The 14,395-nt window shown below is 37.8% G+C and overlaps 1 protein-coding gene across 3 annotated transcripts in view; it reads left to right on the forward strand.

The window, feature by feature from the left end:
* Positions 1-14,395, forward strand: part of DDX50 (DExD-box helicase 50) — a 35,857-nt gene that overhangs the window by 13,529 nt on the left and 7,933 nt on the right. For all 3 annotated transcript variants that reach the window (XM_044239658.1, XM_044239660.1, XM_044239659.1), the window contains 3 exons: positions 2,518-2,667; positions 12,926-13,087; positions 13,544-13,663. In XM_044239658.1, coding sequence (XP_044095593.1) covers positions 2,518-2,667; positions 12,926-13,087; positions 13,544-13,663 — 432 coding nt within the window. The remainder of the gene's footprint in view (positions 1-2,517; positions 2,668-12,925; positions 13,088-13,543; positions 13,664-14,395) is intronic.

The following is a 14,395-nucleotide window of genomic DNA, read 5'->3' on the forward strand; positions in this document are numbered from 1 at the left end:
GAAAGCAGGCTCCCTGCGGAGCGGAGAGCCCGACATGGGGCTCGATCCTAGGACCTTGGGATCATGACCTGAGCCGAAGGCAGAGGCTTTAACCCACTGAGCCACCCAGGCGCCCCTCTTTTTTTTTTTTTTTTTAAAGATTTTATTTATTTGACAGAGACAGAGATCACAAGTAGGTAGAGAGGCAGGCAGAGAGAGAGGGGGAAGCAGGCTTCCCAGTGTGGGGCTTGCTCCCAGGACCCTGAGACCATGACCTGAACCGAAGGCAGAGGCCCCAACCCACTGAGCCACGCAGGCGCCCCACTTAAATCTTTTATATGTACATTTTCCTCTGTCTCTTTTTTCTTCTAATTATTTGGTTAAAAGGAAATGAATATTTTTCTAATGATGAATTTCCCACAGTCTCAATTTTGCTGATTTGTAGTCCTAAGGTGTTCTTTAATGTGTTTCTCCACCTTCATTTTCCTGTGAATTGATGATTGGATTGTAAGGCTTGCAGATTTAGATTCTTGGTTTCTTTTGAGAATGGGAAGAAGCAAGACACTGTCATAGGCGGTACAAATGTTTCTTTGTGTTCTTCTTTGTTCTTTTCTGTTTTCTAGGTGCTCTGTAATTAATATGTATTACATTTTAAAAACAATTTTTTGAGATATATGTTAAAATGCACAGATTTAGGATATACACCAGTTTTCCCCCTACATTATTAAGTTTTATTTATTATTATTTTAAAAATTCTTTATTTAAAATAAATTTAATTAACATATACTGTATTATTAGTTTCGGGGATAGAATTTAGAGATTCAGGAGTTTCATATCATACAAGCGCTCATTATATCAAGTGCCCTCTTTAAAGCCCGATCTTTCCCCCCAACATTGTTTTAAAGATTTTATTATTTTTAAAATTTTTTTACTTTTATTTTATTTTATTACTTTTTAAAGATTTTATTTTGTTATTTGTCAGAGACAAAGAATCTAAGGAGTGGGGGAGCAGCAGGCAGAGGGAAGAGTAGGGAGTCCAATGCGGGATTCAGTCTCAGGATCCTGGGATCATGACGTGAGCTGAAGACAGATGCTTAACCGACTAAGCAACCCAGGTGTCCAAAGTCAGGAGAGTTTTACAGTGAACACTCATATAGCCACCAGCTAGCTCTCCCATTAGTATTTTACTATATTTGTTTTATCATTTAGCTACTTATCCTTATATCCATCTTTTTTTTAATTCCTTTCATATTGCAGAAATAAGTAAGAAATAAGTTCCTCATAAGTACTTTAGCATGTTAACTAGAGCTCAATATTTACAGATTTTTTTGAGGCAAAATTAACATAAACTGTATAATATGTACAGTTGAGTGTCTGTACGTGCATGATATTGTGCAACCATAGCTTCTGTCCACTTCCAGAACACTTTCATCACCCCAAAAGGAAACCTCGTATCCATGAAGCAGTTAGTTCTTCCATTCTCCCTTTTTCCTAGCCCCTGGCATCACCAGTCTGCTTTCTGTCCCTAGGGACTTAACTATTTTGGTTACTTCATATAAATGTAATCCTATAATATGTGACCTTTTTGTGTTCGGCTTCTTTTAATTTGTATATTTTTGAGGTTCATATAATATTTACAGTTTTTAAAATACAAGATTTACATACAAAAAAAACCCAGAATTTTAAGTGCACTTGCTTTAGTTTTGACAGATTCATAACACATGTATCACCCAAACCCCTTACCATCATCCCAGAAATTTCCCTCATGCCCCTGTTCAGTCAAGTCCCCCATCCAAGGATAGCCACTGTTCTGACTTTTTTTCTCTTCTTTTTTTTTTAAGTGGGTGTGGAGCCTACTTAAAAACCTGGGGCTTAAACTCATGACCCTGAGATTGAGACCAGAGCTGAAATCAAGAGTCAGCTGCTTATCTGACTGAGCACCCAAGTGACCTTGTTCCGAGTTTTTTCTGCCGTAGATTAGTTTTGCCTATTCTAGAACTTTTTTTTAACTAAAGACTTTATTTATTTATTTGGCAGACAGAGATCACTGGTGGGGCAGGGGGGAAGCAGGCTCCCCGCTGAGCAGAGAGCCGGATGCGGGGCTTGATCCCAGAACCCTGAGATCATGACCTGAGCTGAAGGCAGAGGCTTAACCCACTGAGCCGCCCAGGCAACCCACCTAGAACTTGATATAAATGGAATCCTGTGTGTATTCTCTTCCTGTAAGGCTTCATTTACCTGGCATCTGTTTTGACATTAATCCGTATTGTTGCATATATCAATAGTTGATTGTTTTCTCTTTTTTTAGTTCCTTTTAATTATTGAATAGTATTACATTATATTAATATACAACAGTTTGTTTATCCTTTCACTTATTGATGACCATTTGTATATTGTTTTTAAGTTGGGGTTGGGGAGAATTGTATTACTCTATGCCAGAAAGGCCAATTCTTGAACAGATAGAAAAAATATTTACAAAATAAGTCTTTTTTCACTAATTTTTATGAAACAGATACTTGATATTTTCTTTCCTCAAAGCATTTGGCTATCCAGTGCCATTGGTCTCAAAGGCCAGCAGTTATTGGAGATGTCCTTCAAGTCTACAGTGGGTCTGAAGGGAGGGCTATTATTTTCTGTGAGACCAAAAAGAATGTAACTGAAATGGCCATGAATCCACATATAAAACAGGTAAGTATTTTATCATGCTTTCTCTAATTGAGTTTATAGGATGATTGGTTGAACAAAAATACTGTCCTTTGTGGACTAGTTTTGATAGTCTTTTTTTTTTTTTTTTTTCTTGGAGAGAGAGATGGGCGGTGGGGAGAGAACATGGTTGTGGGGGGAGAGGGAGAGGGAGAAAGAGAATCCCAAGCACACTCTATGCCCAGCGTGAAGCCCTGAAGGGGGCTTGATCTCACGATCCTGAGAGCATTACCTGAGCCAAATTCAAGAGTCACTTAACTGACTGAGCCACCCAGGCACCCCAAGATTGTTACTTTTAGAATTGAGTCTACTTCAGAAGGAAGTTATAGCCAGCCTGTCATGGTCTTTAAGTCAGAATGGAAGTCTGCTTGTTTCATGAGAAGGCTTTTTTAAGACTTTGCATAATGAGATCTTGAAAACACAAAGGTTGAAACAAAATGAGTTTCTATGTGTAAGAGGCGGTAATATTCACAAATATTTATTGAATGAATGGATCAGAATACTAAGTCCATGTCTTTTCTTTTAACTTTTTTTTTTTTTTTTAAGATTTTATTTATTTATTTGACAGACAGTGAGAGAGGGAACACAAGCAAGGGGAATTGGAGAGGGAGAAGCTGTCTTCCGCTGAGGCTTGATCCCAGGTTCCTGAGATCATACCTGAGCCAAAGGCAGATGCCTAATGACTGAGCCACCCAGGCACCTCTTCTTTTAACTTTTTATAGTAGAAAATTTTAAACATATATAAAAGTGACAGTCTAATGAACCCTGCATATTCATTCTCCGCTGCAACAATTACCTTATTTTATCCCCTGCCCACTGACTTCCTGCTCCTGAATTATTTTGATGCAAACCATAGATAACATATTATTTCATCCCTAAATATTTGGGTATGTGTCTCTAAAAGAAAAGAATTTCTTGCTTGTTTTTTTTAACTCAATACTGTTACCACATTTAAAATTAACAGTAATTAGTATCTCCAAATGTCAGGTAGTGTTCAGATTGTCAGTTACCTCATGATTGCTTTGTTTTTTCTTTTAGAGTTTTTGTCTTGAATCTGGATCCAAATATTTGTAAATTGTGTGATTTCATTAAATCTCTTTAATATATGGCTTCCTTTCTCATCTGTTTTTTTTTAAAGATTTTATTTATTTATTTGACAGAGATCACAAGTATGCAGAGAGGCAGGCAGAGAGAGAGGGGGAAGCAGGGAGCCCGATGTGGGACCCAATACTAGGACCCCGAGATCATGACCTGAGTTGAAGGCGGAGGCCCAACCCACTGAGCCACCCAGCCTCCCATCATCTATTTTTTTCTTGTAGCTTTTTTTGTTGTTTAAGAAACCAAGTTTCCATAATCTAGAGTATTGCTTCCTTGTGCAGTCATTTAACATGTACCTCTGTCTTCTGTATTTTCTGAAAATTCAGGTTTGTTTGTTTAATTAGGGCAAAACTATGTTATAGGAGTAATAATGTGTAGTTCTTTCTCTTTTTGTGATATTAACATCCACTGATAGTGATGCTGTCAGTTCTTATGTCAGTGTCTGTCCAATCATTTTTGTTGTCTGTGACTTATTATCTAGTAGATTCCTGAAGAAGGGCTTATGGAAATAATACTGCCTTTTGATAATAGCTTGATAATAAATTTATTTGATAATAAATTTATTTGATAATAAATTTATTTGATAATAAATTTATTTGATAATAAATTTATTTGATAATAAATTTTATAAATTTATACCTGGAAACCATTTGGCTGGATATTAAAATTCTTGGTTCATATTTTCTTTCTTCAGTATCTAGAATATGTTTTGCCTTTGTTCTGGGGAGTGAAGCATGCTGGAAAAAATCTAATTCCAGTCTGATTTTTTTTCTCCTTATAAGATTTTGCCTTTAGGCAAAAGACTTTTAAGTTTTTCTTTAAAAATCAGGGATTCCTGGGTGGCACAGGTTAGGCGTCCAGCTCTTGGTTTTGTATCAGGTTTTGATCTTATGGGTTGTGAGATTGAGCCCCACATCAGGCTCTGCACTCAGTGGGAAGTCTGCTTGAAAATTCTCTTCCTCTGCCCTTCCCCACACTCGCACAGGTACTCTCTTTCTCTAGAATACATAAATCTTTAATCAGTAGTGTTATTAGAATGTATTTTGTACTAAAAGAATGTATTTGGTATTGTTCTTGGTTATGTTTTGTGGGCACACTATAGCTTCAAATATATTTAATATTTCAGCAGAGTTTTCTTGAATTACAATTTTTTTGGTGTTTGGTTTGTCTGATTGCTTTTTTTTTCCCCCTTTAGGGACTCTTTATGGATGTTGGTTTCTTTTTTTTCCCTCTTTGTCACTTGATCTCACATCCTTTTCATCTCTATCTCACTTTTTTTTTTTTTTTAAGATTTTATTTATTTGACAGACAGAGATCTCAAGTAGGCAGACAGGCAGGCAGAGGGAGAGAGGAGGAAGCAGTCTCCCTGCTGAGCAGAGAGCCCAATGTGGGGCTCGATCCCAGGGCGCTGGGATCATGACCTGAGCCGAAGGCAGAGGCTTTAACCCACTGAGCCACCCAGGTGCCCCAGGATTTCCTATTTTTAAGGCATTAGCTCTTATGTTTGCTCAGTCTTGTATTCCTTCCAGTAAAGTCTTCGTTTGTAAAGTCTTTATTTCTGTTTCTTTGTTGAGTCATTTCACCTCATTTTTTTGTTTGTTTTTCTCATTTTGATTTTTCTTGTTCTTTCTTACATCATTTAAAAATTTCTCTTAGCTTATTCAGAAATACGCTATACTTTCCATTTGTTTTATGGGGGTGCCTTTCTAGAGCTCTTTCATGATTTGTGGGGATATTATTCGCTTATTCTTCTTCCCCTCTCCTGGTTACTTTTTGTGGGATTCAGCTGTCTTTTTTTAAATTATGTTTTTAATTTTAATTCCAGTATAGTTAACATACAGTGTTAAATTATTTCCAGGTGTCCAGTGTAGTGATTCACCAGTTCTGTACATTAGTTAGGGCTCATGACGATGAGCATCTTTAATCCACATCATCTATTTCAGCTCTCCTCCAGCTCTGCTCCCCTCTAGTAACCAGATGTTTATTCTCTATAGTTAAGAGTCTCTTTCTTGGTTTATCTTTCTCCCTTTTTTCCCCTTTGTTCGTTTGTTTTGTTTCTTAAATTCCACATATGAGTAAAATCATATGGTATTTGCCTTCCCTGACTCATTTTGCTTAGCATCATACTCTCTCACTCCATCCATGTTGCAAATGGCAAGAGTCCATCCATTCTTTTTTTATGGCTGGATAATATTCATTGTATATGCATACCATATTTCCTTTATCCATTCCTCTGTCAGTGGACTCTTGGGCTGCTTCCATAGTTTGGCTGTTGTAAGTAATGCTGTAATAAACATAGGGTGTATCCCTTTGAATACAGTGTTTTGTATTTTTGGGTAAATATCCAGTAGTGCAGTTTTTGGATCTTAGCGTAGCTTAGGTAGCCTCTATTTTTAACTTTTCAAAGAACCTCCATACTGTTTTCCACAATGGCTGCACCAGTTTGCATTCCTACCAATAGTACGCAACAGTTCCCTTTTGTCTACATCCTTGCCAGCACCTGGTGTTTCTTGTGTTTTTGATTTTAGATATTCTGACAGTGAAAGGGATATTTCATTGTAGTTTTGATTTGCATTTCCCTGGTGGTGAGTGATATTCAGCATCTTTTCATGTGTCTGTTGACCATCTGTAATGTCTTTGGAAGAATGTCTGTTCATGTCTTCTGCCCATTTTTTAATTGAATTATTTGGGTCTATTTATTTATTTATTTTGGTGTTAAGAACTTTATTCTTTATACTGTTGCTCATTTTTAGGTGAAATTAATCTTTTTTTTAAGATTTTGTATTGTAATCTCTACATCCAGTGTGGGGCTCCACCTCACAACCCTAAGATGGAGTGTTGTGTACTCTACTGACTCTTTATGAGCTTTAAATGGGCAGGCATGGGTCAGAATAGTTTTCAAGCTTCATAGCTCTAGAGCTGCTGCTTCTGTTACTGTTTGGTATGTAAATTTTATCTCAATATAAAGCTGTTAAAAAAAAAAAATCTCCCACTTTCTGAGCTCTGGCTGTCTTTTCCTTCACTTTTATCTCGATCTTCTCTTCCTTTGCTTCTGTGATCCCTGGCTTCCTCAATTTGGATCCCAGATCCAACCCTTTCTCCTTATTGTGGACCTTTGTCCTGGCAAGGAAGCACTGGTGTGTAAATTTTGAAAGTTCATAAAGGGTCCAGGCTGCTCCAGCCTCTTTCAGACCTTACTTCTGGTTCCTTATAATCGCCCTTTAGTGTTCAAAAACTCTTCTGCTTTCAGCTGCTATCCTTAAATCGGTCCATTGTGCTTTCTAGGGAGTATCTGTTCTTAGGACCAGCAGATCTCCCCCTTGCCCCATATATATAAGTCTTGTCTCTACCTGTTCGTGTTTTGGAAATCTTATGAAAATACTTGTTTCTTTTGTCCTATATGTCTGTGGATTTTTAAGTTTGTTGTCCTAATTGCCCTGCTTGTTTTTATGTGGGAACTGGAGATTCAGAGACTATGCTGTTAATATCTTCCCTAGTATCATTTTAACTGTCTAGTTTTAGCTTTATATATGGTATACATGGACGACAACTGGTAAATAGTGAAAGTGATCGAGGGTAGTTGATTTACCTTTTTTCCTGTTATACTTCTTTAGAACACTGAGCAGCGGTAGTGTTGCAGAAGTTCTTGTTTTGTCCCGTAGGGAGGACCTGCCTTGCTGCAAAGGCTGGCTGAGAATTCCGTTCTTTACTAATGAGCTTCTGTGGTTGAGAGCAATGCAATTTCTCTTCTGCTGGTTTACTATTTAGGTAAAAAGTAGTAATATTATCATTGTAGGGGATACAGGATTTTAGGGACTAATGGAGGAACTTTAGTGGTTTCTTTTTTTTAATTTTTGATTTTTTTCTTAACGTCAGTTTTTACCAGAACAATGCTTTCTTAATGCTGAACAGTCACATGCATACATACACACACCCACACATGCATGCCCACAAACTTTAGGAAAATGATTTACTCATAAGTTGGAGATCTGGAAACCATCACCGGTATTATAAATGTATTATGGCACTTCTTAGGACTAGTTATCAAGTGAGAAATTCAGTGTTGTATCAAATTTTTAAAAAGTGAATTCGAAGGGGCTAGGGCAATGGGGTAACTGGATGATGGACATTGGGAAGGGCATGTGATGTAATAATGAGCCCAGGGTATTGTACAAGACTGATGAATCACTGAACAATACCTCTCAATCTAGTAATACATTATATGTTAATTCATTGAATTTAATTAAAAAAATTTAAAAAGTGAATTTGAAAATTTCACAATGGAAAACCATCCAATTTATTTTAAAGTATTTTTTTTTTATGACTTAAAAACAGCAGTAAGGCAGTGTTTCCTTTCTTGAAAATTTCTCTTACGTTGGGTTCTGCGATATCACACAGGTTTTCTTCCCTCTCCAGCTAACATTTCTAAGTTTTGTTGAGGTCTTTTTGTATTCTTGTTCATACTTCCAGTATTGGCATTCCTCACAGATCTAATGTCTGTCCTTGCGTCTTCTCACTATGTATTCTTCCTGAGCATAGTGACTATTATCACAGACTTCGGAGTCAGACATATTAGGGTTTAAATCCCAGTTATATTACTTACTAGCTGTGTAACCTTGAGCAAGTCACTTTATGTTTCTTTGCCCATGTTTCCCTTTTAAAGAGTGATATCAGTGGGGCACCTGGGTGGCTCAGTCACTGAAGCATCTGGTTCTTGATTTCAGCTCAGGTCATGATCTCGGTGGTGGGATCAAGACCTCCCTGTCAGGCTCCACAGAATCCCCGTTTGGGATTCTGTCTCTGCCCCTCCCCACTCTGCTCACATGCGCATGTGCACGCTCTGCGCATGCCCTCTCTCAAAATAAATTAAATAAATAAATAAATAAAAAATAAGTTTTTTCCACTTTTAAGGCTTAAGTGAAATAATTTATTTAAATTATTTAACACAATGCATTTCTTATAGCAAGCAGACAGTAAGTATAGAAATAAAGAAGTATAGCTACATATATAGATGGGTATAACTAATCCCTCCTATGACTCCTGTGCATGTGCTGATAATGTCTAAATCTTTCTTCAGGTTAGCTCTGTCTCCAGAATCTAGACCTGTGTTATCTTACTGGCCATGGACACCCCAACCCATTATTGGGCACCTAAAATTGAATTCATTCTTTTCTATTTTCTTATACCCACTCTGTCTCCAATATTCCCTTTTCTTAAATGGTGTATCTACCCATAGACTAAGTCAGAAATCTACACATCACTCTTGACTTTTCTTCCTTATCATTTGCTGTTCAGTTAATTACAAAGTATTTTTGGATTTTATCTCTCGTGATTTAAAATGGTCTGTTTCTTTCCTTTTTTTTGGTAAGATTTATTTATTTTAGAAAGCAAGTACAAGTGAGAGTGGGGGTAGGGGCAGAGGCAAAGACTCTTCAAGCAAGCTCCCCATGACCCATGAGATCAAGACCAGAGCTGAAACAAAGAGTCAGACACCTAACTGACTGAGCCACCCAGGTGCCCTTAAAATGGTCCATTTCTTTCTTACTACTATTTCAGAAGCTTGAACTCTGGAAGTCATGTGTAATATTTTTTTCCTTTATATTTCATTTCTCCTCCCCTTACCAGGCCCCCCCGATTTCATCTACCAATAGTTCTTGAATTCTTTTATGGCCTAGCCCCTACTTACTTTCCAGCTTCGTCTTATTGTACCTTCTCCTCATTCTGCGCGCTCTTCATACTTGCCATGTTTCCTGTCATCCCAGGGCTCTTGAACTTACAGTCTTCCTTGCCTAGCAGCTCCTACTCATCTTTCAGATAGAAGTCCAGAGTACCACTTACAGGGAATTCTTCCTTGCCCCAAAATAGGTCAGATTGTTCTCTTACAAATGTTCTTTGCCTTGGAGTGCCTGGGTGGCTCAGTCGATTGAGCTTCTGACTCTTTTTTTTTTTTTAAGATTTTATTTATTTGACACAGAGAGAGAGAGAGAGAGCGAGTGCACAAGTAGGCAGAGCAGCAGGCAGAGAGAGAGGGAGAATCAGGCTCTCTGTTGAGCAGGGAGCCTGATGTGGGGCTTGATCCCAGGACCCTGGGATCATGACCTGAGCTGAAGGCAGAGGCTTAACCAGCTGAGTCACCCAGACGCCCCTGAGCATCTGACTCTTGATTTCAGCTCAAGTCATCATCTCAGGGTTGTGAGATCAAACCCCGTGTTGGCTCCAGTGGAGCCTGCTTGGGATTCTCTCTCCCTCCCTCTGCCTCCCCACTTCTCCCTCTCTAAAAAAAAATAGATAAATGCTCTTTGCTTAGACTGGTGCAACATTGTTTAAACTTGTTCGCTAAATTTGTTTGCTAAATCATTATTTGACTAATTTCCATCTCCCCTACCAAAGTATAAAGAGGATAAGCGGGGGGGGGCAGTCTCTTTTTTGTTTGCCATTTTATCCTTAGTGCTCAGTATGTTGTAGATCACTAAATATTTAATTGAATGAATAGATGGTCATTGCCACTGCCTTGGCGAGGCCACTGATACCTTTTTTGGATTTCTACAACAGCCTGCTACCTGGGTCTCCCTAGCTTTTGCCTTGCCCTTTCCTAATACATTCTATACATTATAATCAGAGTATTCCTTCAGTGATGCAAGTATGTTCAGGATACTCTTCTGCTTCCAATCATTCAGTTGTTTCGTGTTGTCCACAGGATAAAATCATATTCCTTTTCAACCTCATCTCTTATCACTTTCCCCTTTCACACTGTGGTTCAGCAATACTTCTATATTTGTAGTTCCCAGACACACTGTTTATGTATGAATTTTTCTCTGCCCAAAACTCCCTAGCCTCCTGCTTATCCTTCTGCCTACTAGTTCCTTATGATCTGTCCGGTCTCACCTTCAGTGCTGCCTTCCCCTTAAACAGAATTAAGTTAGGTTTCATTTTTTAAAAAAAAGATTTTATTTATTTATTTATTTATTTATTTGACAGAGAGAGAGAGAGAGAGAGAGATCACAAGTAGGCAGAGAGGCAGGCAGAGAGAGAGGGGGAGGTAGGCCCCCTGCCGAGCAGAGAGCCGGATACAGAGCTCAATCTCAGGACCCTGAGATCATGACCTGAACTGAAGGCAGAGGCTTAACCTACTGAGCCACCCAGGTGCCCCTTAAGTTGGGTTTCTTTCTCAAGTATTCCAGTAGTGCCCTGCACCTGCTTATCGTACATATCATACTGTATTGAAAATGCCTGTCAACTTGTCTGTCCTAGGGCTGTTTCTTTCTGATTGTTCCAGAATCTGGTGCATAGCAAGTACCTGGTGAATTCACTCATGAATACATTAGGCTTAGTTACTAAGCTTTAGATATGGTTAGGGTTAAATCATTGTTATGAACCCTTTGAAACATTAAAAAAATTTTTTTTAGAAATTTTATTTATTTTAGAGAGAGTGAACAGGGGAAGAGGCAGAGTGAGAGGGAGGAAGAGTGTCAAGCAGAGTCTGCACCAAGCACAGAGCCTGACATGGGGCTCGATCCCAGGACCCTGAGATCACAACCTGAGTGGAAATCAAGAGTCAGCTGCTCAACCAGCTGCACCACCCAGGCACTCCTGAACTTTTAAATTTTAATAGCAGCTAGAATGCTAGGAAACTTGTTTGTAATAGAAAAGTTATTTGCAGTACAAGTAGAAGATAATATATAAATTGTATAAAAATAGGTTCAGTGTTATTAAATATTATAGAAATGTAAATTAAAACATTAGCAAATCATTTTTGCCTATTCACAAAAATTATAACGATTCATAATATAGGGGGTAGGTAGTATGATAAACCAGAGACTCATAAATGTTAGAGTAAATGGGCACAACTTTTTTTTCCCTTAAGTTTATGTATGTATTTATTTAAGTAATCTCTACACTCAACGTGGGGTTCGAGAGCCCTGCAATTGAGAGTTGCATGCTCTTCCCAGTGAGCCAGCCAGGCGCTCCCACCCCCAGAACCTCTTCTTACAACATGGTTTTGCAATAGCTATTAAAATGTTAAATGTCCATAATTTTTTATCTAGAAATTCACCTTCTAGATATGTGTCCTACTAAAATACACATATACCGGGGGGCGGGGAGGAGGTCCAGGGATATAAGTGCGATGTTGTTCATTGTAGTATTGTTTCTAAAGGTGAAAACTTGGATATGACCCAAATGGTCATAATAGGTTATTGCTAAAATAAATGGTACTTTATCATATGATGAAATCATATAATTTTGAAAAAATGAAGTAAGGTTATACTTATAGATGTGGAAAATGGCTAAGATAATTTGTAAAGCAGGTTTCAAAACATTATGTAGTGTGATCCTGTTTTATAAGTAAATACATAAAGTGTATGCTGTTACATGTGGATTATGTGTGTATGTGTGTGTGTGTGTTTTTAACGATTTATTTACTTATTTGAAAGAGAAAGACCATGAACAGAGGGAGAGGGAGAAGCAGGTTCCCTGCTGAGCAGGGAGCCCCACATGAGCCTCTATCCCAGGATCCTGGGATCATGGCCTGAGCTAAAGGCAGACGCTTGCTTAACCCAGTGAGCCACCCAGGTGCCCCTGTTTGTGTGTTTTAAAAAAATATATCTGGAGAAATATTCCCCAAACTGTTAGTGAATTATTAGGAGGCTGATATTAAGGAAAGCTTTTACATTTTGTGTTAAATATTTTTTTTAAGACATTATTTGACAGAGAGAACACGCATGCACAAGCAGGGGCAGCAGCAGAGGGAGAGGGAGAAGCAGAGTATCTGTTGAGCAGAGAGCCTGACACGGGGCTCCATCCCAAGACCCTGAGATCATGAACTGAGCTGAAGGCAGATGCTTAACTGACTGAGCCATGCGGGCGCCCATGCTAAATATTTTCTATAATGTTTGGTCTTTTTGGACGATAAGTATGCATTACTATAATTATCAGAAAATAAGAACATTGGGGCACCTGGCTGGCTCAGTCATTGGAGCATCTGATTCTTGATCTTGGGGTCATGAGTTTGAGCCCCATGTTGGGTGCAGAGATTACTTAAGAAAAAAGATTGAAAAGCAAGAAGGAGCACAGACTCTGTGGTTTTAGGGTGCAATCAGTTGCAAGTATGAGCTGTACACTTAACTTTTCCCCTTTTTTCAAATAGAATGCCCAGTGCTTACATGGGGACATTGCACAGTCACAAAGAGAAATTACACTGAAAGGCTTTAGAGAAGGTAGTTTTAAAGTTTTGGTGGCAACCAACGTGGCTGCTCGTGGTTTGGACATTCCTGAGGTTGACCTGGTGATTCAAAGTTCTCCTCCCCAGGTAAGAAATGAGATTTTATTCAGAGACTATAAGAACAGCATGTAAATTGCCATTTTATTTATAAAGATACACTTGGAATATGAAAAAGATGTTATCTGTTCTTGCTGTTAACCATTTTTTACTAATGCTGTATTAAATTGGTCAGAATCTGATGTCTTAGCAGATGTTAACTTTTCTTTGGATTTGAAGCATGGAATCATGCAAAGGGATTATAAAAAGTTGTCATGTGAAGAGCCTTGGGATGCAGTGGATAGATATTTAAAATTCTGTTTTATCCAAATATTCAGCATAAAAGGGTGTTGAAAGAGCAGTGGGTTTGAAATAAAAATGTTATTATTGGTAGTAGCAGTTTTGTTATTGTTAGTGTTATTATTTCGTTGTTGGAATGACTGTACTGGCCAGATTTTTTTTTTTTTTTGCCAGATTTTAAAACAGTATTGCTTCTTTTATTTTCAGGATGTTGAGTCCTATATTCATCGTTCTGGACGCACAGGTAGAGCTGGCCGGACAGGGATTTGCATATGTTTTTATCAACCCAGAGAAAGAGGTCAACTAAGATATGTGGAACAAAAAGCAGTAAGTAGAGTTAAATTATTTCAGGCTTATTATCTAAATGGTGCCTTAGAAAAGAGCTTTTTTTATATTTGTTCTCACAAATAGATGCTTATAACTTTTCTCAGTTTAAGCTGCATTTGGATGTGAAGCATGTGGAGAGCTAAATTTATATGAGCTGCAAGACTTTGTTTTGATACAGCTTTTATTGTGAAGACAGAAGAGCTGACTTTCTCATTTTTCCCTTGAATTTCTCCCTTGATTCTAAAATCAGAAGTGCATTGTGATTTCAGTATCTCAGAGTCCAGTATTGTAAAGGGGTGACTGCCATAGTCTTGGTGTATTTTTTAAGATGATATTGAGTTAAGGTAAAAATGACTGGTTTCTGTAAGAAATTGTATACATTTTTGTGGCCTGTATTTTTTTTTTTGTGGTATTTGACATTTTCCCCTATTTTCATGATGTGTGTTTTTTTTTTTTTCCATGATGTGTGTTTTTAAATGCTATTTTATCTACTTTGTAAAATGAGATAGGGTAATAAAAAAAAGTTGATAGACGTGATCAGCATCTTTTTTCCTTTTTTGGAATCAGCTTTATTTTGCTTTGAGATTTCATGACTGTAACTAAGGACAATTAAATTTTTTTTTCTCTTCCTAGAATTTGTAATTGATGATTTATTAGAAAAAGCAGGTCTTTTGATCTACTGGGGCTTGAAATCTTTTAAGTCCAAGAAATGGAAATTCAACAAACTATATG

Source organism: Neovison vison, chromosome 2 (assembly GCF_020171115.1).
Source record: "Neovison vison isolate M4711 chromosome 2, ASM_NN_V1, whole genome shotgun sequence".
Taxonomy (NCBI): domain Eukaryota; kingdom Metazoa; phylum Chordata; class Mammalia; order Carnivora; family Mustelidae; genus Neogale; species Neogale vison.